Here is an 8,064-nt window from a genome sequence, read left to right on the forward strand (position 1 = left end):
TGATGTAGGTGCTGTCGAGTTGCACTATGGGATGCTATGGGATGAGTGCGGCAGTCATCGATTTGGGATACTTGTGCAACAGTTTTGCGCGTATGGGTGTCTTCATATTGCTGACTATTTGATTTGACGATCCATTTACCGTTAAATCATATAAAAATGTCATACGGTGAAGGTTGCACCATTCTGACTATTAAGGGGCTTTTGCCAAACAATTGAAAATGATGTGAGTGTTTAACACTAGGAAGACCAAAGATGGACCAGAGATCAGAGATGACTTAGTGTTTCGAAAAGGTTCAAGACAATCACAAAAAGTGACGCGTGACCTTTTGTCAGCAGCTCGTTGCCAAGTTTTGGACTTCTTTTGCCTCCTTGTGGGTCTGAGTTCTCCAAAAAGATCTGATCCGATCATAATCTCCTTTTTGTGTCGCAGAAGGGTCAGAGGCTTTTCTAAACATGTTTATTTGAACTTGAACTTTATAGAAAAATAGACATTTTCTTCATGACAAAATGAACAGGTAAAATAGAGAGAATACAAAAATAAAGCTATTCATGAAAAACAAACCTGAATCTAAACAACCTTATAGGATAGGGACAATGGCGCCCGAAACCCAACAATAAGCTTCATTAAAAATATAATTTACTTTTAAAGACAATACTATTCAAAAAAATAGAAAATTAATAAAATCATAATTCACAGATCCCATCAACTTCTTTTGTGGCGTGTGCCTGCACCGTCACCTTGTTCTTTCGCTGGACTGTGGCGTCACCACATTCCAGGTGGAGGAGTTCTGAGCAAGAGAGGATGCATGTAAACACATTCCTTCCAGGGACATTGTGCAGCATGTCATACTGAAGCATACTTATGTGGCCGCTATGTGGCTGCTGCATCGTGCAGCCCCCACCCTTCCTGGAGCTGTCGATGGATGTCGTGTAGTCTGCATCTCTGCTGCTCCTCTTACTTGCAGCGGAGGCGCTGTGCCGACCAAAACGCTCATTTTATTTCTCTTGAATTTGGATGATACTTTTTGTGACCACCTACCGGATGATGATCTCGTCATCATTTGCGTCTTGTTTCCTCTTCCTGCGACCATTGGTGCCCGTCGGCCATGATTCGCCACTGTTGATCGTGATGACTGACTGGTCCAACATCCTGGGCCCGGTGGTGTGATCCCCACACGTAAAGCTTGACATGTTACAAATGGCCCTAGCAGAGGCCTCCTTGTTCTGGCACGTTCGGCCCATTTCCATGCAGTCGCGCCAGAGCCTGACGCTAGAAGAGAAGCAATCAAGGAATCGGTCAATGCACGGTGTGAACACCAGCTCACAAATGACGTACACTTACTAAGCACTGTTTGGGAATTTGCCATCAAAGTGGTTCATGGAAATGAATTGGTGCTCCAGAATTTGGCACGGCCTTGCCCGTTTTTGCGGGTACATCTGAAGCATTGTAGATACTAATTCCACAAAGATCTCAAGGTCACACTGCATGGCACGCCAGTCCTCATCGGTGCAGTTGATGGGTCGCACAAAACGAACCTGGATCAGGAAACTTGTTGGGTATTTTCATATTGACACTAAAACTGTGCAATCACAGCAGTCCAACCTCCAGGAGATCTGAAAGCTTGTTTAAAGGTTGAGTGCCGTCATAAGCTGTGATCATTTCAGCTCGGTTCTGAACAGAGAGTGTGCGAGTGTCAGATGCAGGCTTCTCATGCAATGACAGGAAGAAGAACATACCTTCAGCCTCCATTTCTTGGCTTTCTTGCGGAAGAAGCACGACGTGAATATTCCTGCATCAAGGAGGCCGGCTGGCAGTTTTCCAAGCGTGGTGCTGATCTGTGACAGCTGTGAACAAGAGATTCTTGATTAGACTCAGTCAACGCTGCCGTTTTCGCAGATCTTTGGATTGCACATCACACTGACCATGCTGTACTCATCACAGCCATCAAACAGAGCATGGCCCAGCAGCAGCTCCACAGCGATGCAGCCCAGAGACCACACATCGATAGCCTCGTTGCACTCGTGTCCTAGCAGCACTTCGGGGCATCTTATACAGCAGAGGCGTTAAGTTATAGACTGAGTCTGTCCACACGGAAACCTTTTTAGATTGAAACTGTATTTTATCGTTTCAACCTTTCATCCACACGGTATTTCTACTATGGGTCTGTCTACATGGAAACCTTTCTAGGTCGAAACAGTACACTCACAGTCATACCTACGGACAATTTGGAGTCGCCAATTAAACTAGCATGTTTTTGGAATGTGGGAGGAAACCGGAGTACCCGGAGAAAACCCACGCATGCATGGAGAGAACATGCAAACTCCACAGAGATGGCCAAGGGTGGAATTGAACCCACGTCTCCTAGCTCATCCACACGGCATTTCTTGAAAATGGCTTTCAGAGTGGGAAATCTGACAACTTCTCCTTTTCGTTATCGTATCTTAGAATGATGACGTGGCCATCCCGTTGATGTCCCATGACAAGAAGGGATCAGTCAACAGCGTCTGACTCCCAGTCTGATATGTAGAATACACACTGACTGGCAGAAGTAATTCCACTTTGTCGTCTCGACAAGCCGGACAAGTGGAAGACATTTTTCACCCATGTTCTCTCTGTCATGTGGTGGCCAGATGTAGGTTTTCGCATGGACATGACATTTACTGATGTGACACAGAGTGGACGCAATTTTTTGCGATTTGGCTAAAATAAAAAGCCAGGACCATTCCCATGTGGACAGGACCTTACTATGTCTACACATGAGGAGCAAACATTGTTACGTTTTCCAAAAACTGGAAATCAGGCTAGATTTCAATGAACGCTATGAACTTGGAACTGTCATTTTGTACAACAGTTTGTGTTTTGATGAATGGACAAAATGCATAGTTGTGTGTGTGCACAGGGCCTTACACTAGATCAGGGGTGTCCAAAGTGTGGCTCAGGGGTCATTTTTGGCCTCCAGCTTGTTTTTTTATTGGCCCTTGGCATATTGTAAAAATCCATTGTAAATGAGGGACAATACTAGTACATTATTCGATGTAACATGTTTTGGCATCTATAACACTTATTCAGGTAATTTAGCATATATATAGACCGACATTTGATTTGTTTTAGCATCTTTAATGGTCAAAACCCAACCTTCCATTTCCTATGCAGCTTATCCTCACTAGGGTCGTGGTTATGCTGGAGCCTATCCCAGCTGTCTTTGGCCGATAGGCAGGGTACACCCTCACTGGTAAGGCACATATAGACAATCATTCCCACCAACATTCATACCTATGGACCATTTGGAGTGGGCCAATTAACCTAGCATGGTTTTGGAATGTGGGAGGAAACCGGAGTACCCGGAGAAAACCCACGCAAACGCCCTGATGATCAAAATGGATCCTTCAATTTCTCTTGTGTGCGTTCCTCGGTGGGAAGTTTGTTCACCCCTGCTCTAGATGCTTCCTGGGAAACTCACCGGTACCACATGCTCTGCACCGTCGTCCCCCGAGACAGCTCCGAGGCATGTAGAGCCAAGCCAAAGTCAATGACCTTCACCTTCAGCGGCAACTGCAGGTGGTCAACTACCATGACGTTGTCTGGCTTCAGATCGCAGTGGACAATCCCCACACTCTTCAGGAACTGCAGTGCAGTGGCCAACTTGAATAAGATACAATCATGGACATTAGAGCCAATGCAATACTCTATATTGCTATTAATGTGCTTTCATTATGTACTTGGGCAGAGTGAAGTGATCACCAAGCAATCACGAGACAGACAAATCATGCACACTCCTAATCATGGCAAGTGATTTGAGTCTTGAATGTTACATGCTATATTCCCTGTACGTATACACAATTTGAGACTCTGACAGGAAACTTGGGAATATCATAAAATGAAAATTCAACCCTTCTTTTGTGAGGCCACAGTGCCACTTTACAGCTGTGCTGATCCAAAACAGGCAGCTGCTGTCATTCTCCACTGGGTCCAGAAGTTGGCCAAGGACAAAGCTTGTTCTCCTTACCAACCTCAGTCAAAGGTGGGGTTCCTCATTCCTCTTTACAGCAGGATTACACAGAGCATCCCTAAGTATGATTTGTGTCTGTTGTGGAGTTCATAAAAGGCCACACCCACCATTAAGGTTGCTGATGCTGTGACAGGGTCACGTCAAGATCAATGACCGTGCTGCTTCCCATTGCATCAAAACCAACAAGAAGTGTATCGTCAACCTGCTGCAGAACAGGTCGGATCTCCATCAGCGACAAAGGAAGGCGCCACTCGAGCAGCTGATGGAGGCTCATGTCCAGCTTCTCAAATTCCAGACAAAACTGCCCCTGAAAGGTGAAGGAGTCGTTCCAGCTGACAATATTGAACCGGTCCGAGCCACGTGCCTTCAGCTCAATCAGAACGCGCTCCTGCAGTGAACAGAAAAATCACAGGATCATGCAGTGTGCACGTGAAGCGTATGGATTTAACTTGTCAGGTATGCACCTCATCCTTGGCCTCCTCCATCTTGCTGCTGTCCTTGATCACCTTCAAAGCTACGGTCTCGCCCGATGACATCTTCCTGCACTGGACCACCTCACCAAAGGACCCAGCCCCGAGAACTTCCTCCATCGTGTAGCTACAGGTGGGAGAGGAGATCTGGCACTCAAGAGTCACCGATAAGTTGGAACACTCCATCGTCTGGTTCCTCACGCTGGAGTGGAAAGAGGGCAAAACCTTTCCGAGCCATGTCTTCACAGGCATGAAACCTCTGGACTTCAACACCCACCAGTGAAAGGTAGAACTCCGACTGCATTCGACCGGGGCATTAAATGAAATGCTATATCTTTGCTTAGAAACATTCCCACCGATCTGCCGACTGGGAGGTTAAAGATGATACAGTTGAACATCGGGGTTTTATTTGTCAGGGCTTGCACAAAAGACAACACTTACCAGTTGCATGTGTGAGCCACTTGGACATTTCCTGTAGTATGATTTTTTTAGAAGTCAAATTGATCAATTTAGGTAACAGTGGCTGTTAATAATGAGAAAAAAGTTAATGAAAAGAAAATAAACATGAGTACAAAATGGTGCAACAAACAGGCATCTAAGGCAAAAACCAGCAGCAAAGAACATTTATGTGACATCATAGTCAAATGACCTGTGTCTTTGTGACGATCTCAAAGAATAAAGATGTTTAGCAGGTTGCCACTTGTAACCATGACAACAAAAACCAAAACAAACATGTGCAGGCAGTCTTATACTGAATCCCGATTCCGCGCCGTATTCCTCACCTTAGGTCTTAGCCCTGCCACAGGACTCAAGTAAGGCTAACGCAGTGGTTCCCAAAGTTTTTTTGCAGATGAAATTACCTTCAGACATTTTGCTGAGCCTGTTGGCTATATATCTTATGTTATTTACCTCCATATGTATAATTTCTGGATTGATAAATATTGTTATAGTGCTGGTTGTAAGTCGTTATTTAAGGGAGACCTAAGTTTGGCTAAAAAGTGTTCTGAGGTAGATTATCTTGATGTGCTCTCCCATAGAGCAGCTACACACAATAACCTGCACAGGTTTTGAGCCATCTCAAACTTCTTTTAGGGTTCACTTAATTTGATTTAATTTTCTGAAACTTTGGCATCGTTTAACACGAGAATACAACATTGTAACTGCATTTAGAGATCAGAAAAGTGGGAAAAGGATAAGGTCCCCTTTAAGTATCACCATTGTGAGGCCGGGATTTTTAGAAAGCACAAAAATGTAATACGACTGCATTCCGAGCCACAGTCTTGGAGTGGCAGCTACATCTGCTTGGCCACTCGGTTTCTTCTGGCATCTCGCTCAACATTTGTTCAAGTTCTGACCTTGAAGAGTCCTGTTTCATGTTGAGTCATCAAACTCTGATGTCATGCCACACTTCACAGTCAGAGTCAAATTGGGACCGGTCCATTAGTGTGCCATAAGAAATTTGGTCCAATTTGTGGCACATGTGCAAATAGACTTTCACTTGTATAGCGCCGTTCTACCTTCAAGGTACTCAAAGCACTTTGACACTATTACCACAGTTACTTCGACATGGTCATGGGAGGACGGAGGATCGAACCAGCAGGCGGGCGCTGTGCCATCTGAGCCATGCTACCCCAACGTTTTAATAGCTCCTTGTATTTTCCCAGTTGGATATTTTGTCGTGTGTCAGTGGGTGTGTTGAGAATTTTAGTGGAAATTTTAGGGATGTTCCAATTGGGATTTTATGCTGCCAATACCGATAATCCATGAGTGAAATGGTCCAATACCAATACCGATTACATACACGCAGTGTAAATGTTTAAATGAGAAAAAAAGTACCCACATTTTCAAATGCAAATGTTTCCTTTCTATGTGAGCATGTGTAACTTTTGATTCTGTGAAAGCCTCAAAAATGTAATTGCTCTTAAATGGCAGAAACAAAACAGCCTTAATAAGACGCAGAAAACAGGCACAAAGGTTTGACCTTCCCACATGGTGGAAAAGCTGACTCCTGCACTTGTAGCTGCGGCTGAACTGTAAATATTCAAACAAGGGAAGGTTCTCACTCTACTTTATCAATGGAAAAAATCAACCTGTTTGTTTTGGTTTGAACATAACCTTCATACAAATGTCTTTAATCTCTAGTTTTATTTAAACCTCCAGCAGCAGTTATCGGTGACACAAAAACAGCACTAACTAACTTGTCAGCAGGCTGATACTAAGTACCAAAATGATCAAAAGTCATTGAATAATGTTCATTCAGCTGCTGAATGTTTCCTTCTGATAGCAGTTAGGGATAATTGGGAGGTTGAAGCGCTTCACTGAGCTTCTTCTCACATCCATATGTTTGCTCCTAGGAGGCAGACGCCCGGAAGATTCTAAAACACTTACAATAACAAAAACAACTGGCCCATGTAAGAGTCTCATGAGCACCTTTTACAACTCCCGGAACCAGGACCAGAATATGCGCTTGGACCACTGAAACTGTTTCCAAAGTCAAGTTCTGGGGATCAAAGAAGGTCCTGCATTCAACATCGGTTGAAGACTACATTTTAGTTTTTGTACGTGACAGACATTTTGACCCTTAAATCAGTTTGAACGCTTTGCTGCTCTCAGGTACAAAGTTTCAATTCCCCAGTTTGTTTCCTTGGTCAGTCTTTGCACGTAGCATGGTGTGCCAAATCTGTAAAACTGTGGCGACTGCTGATGCTGGTTAGAATGACTGTCATTAATTGACTCTGCCATTAATTCATCAGGCTTGGGGGAAGAGAGACGTATTCTGAACCTTAGAAACCAGCAAAATTAGAACTTGAGATGCTGTGAAAATGCAAAAATCAAGGAACATGTAGTCCCATGAAGTACAATTAGCAAAAACTAAACGTTCCTGAACCTGGAAAAAAACCCTGTTGGCCACCTCCTGACTTCACGCTCATGTGAAATCTCTCTGGAACAACAATATTCCTCACATCTGCGTGTTAGACAAACCAGTTATGTTATATGATCCGCATTCTCTATGGCATCATAGCGTGCGCATCAGTCAAAGCTGGTGCACGTGTTGTCAGTCTAGTCAAATGTGTCTGTTGTCAGCTATTAGGGAGACAAAAAATGAATGTTCTGATGTCCTTGTGTGCCCAATGTACACGGCAAGATGCATCAGCAGGCTTCAAACATGCGTATGCATCTTTTAGATTGCAGATTCAGATGACGATTGCACAAGAATCCGATGGAAACTGTGATTGCTACGCTTTTGTAAGATTGCTGGATAAATGCATTCAATTCTTGCTGATCAACCTGATGATGTACGTTTTTATGATAGAAACATGATAACAAAGGCTAAGAGTTGGAACCACCATCATGCATAATATCTTGTGGAATGTCTGCATACCTCACAAGACCTCAATTCAACTTTTACTAAAAGGTTAAGTCTGTCCATGTAGAGCTACATATTTATATTATTGCAACAAGGCAATCCACCAGAAGGAGTGTTGGGGGGAGAGCAAGAGAAGCGGAATGGAATGGAAGCTGCAGACTTACATTAAAAGGAGTACATGCTTTGATACTTAAAAATAAAAAGGGGGGTGTATCTA

At 43.8% G+C, this 8,064-nt stretch overlaps 1 protein-coding gene across 1 annotated transcript; it reads right to left on the reverse strand.

Moving 5' to 3' along the window:
* Positions 1 to 684: 684 nt before the first annotated feature.
* Positions 685 to 4,951, reverse strand: LOC131104881 (homeodomain-interacting protein kinase 1-like). Its single transcript, XM_078796816.1, has 10 exons — positions 4,475 to 4,951; positions 4,213 to 4,398; positions 3,462 to 3,643; positions 1,924 to 2,047; positions 1,738 to 1,845; positions 1,604 to 1,672; positions 1,343 to 1,536; positions 1,040 to 1,270; positions 861 to 973; positions 685 to 788 (listed from the first exon to the last, which is right to left on the reverse strand). The coding sequence occupies exons 1-10, from the start codon at positions 4,730 to 4,732 to the stop codon at positions 685 to 687; spliced, it is 1,569 nt and encodes a 522-aa protein (XP_078652942.1). The 5' UTR covers positions 4,733 to 4,951.
* Between the last annotated feature and the right edge of the window lie 3,113 nt (positions 4,952 to 8,064).

The sequence above is a fragment of the Doryrhamphus excisus genome, linkage group LG15 (assembly GCF_037039965.1).
Source record: "Doryrhamphus excisus strain RoL-2023G ecotype Guam linkage group LG15, RoL_Dexc_Guam_v1.1, whole genome shotgun sequence".
Taxonomy (NCBI): domain Eukaryota; kingdom Metazoa; phylum Chordata; class Actinopteri; order Syngnathiformes; family Syngnathidae; genus Doryrhamphus; species Doryrhamphus excisus.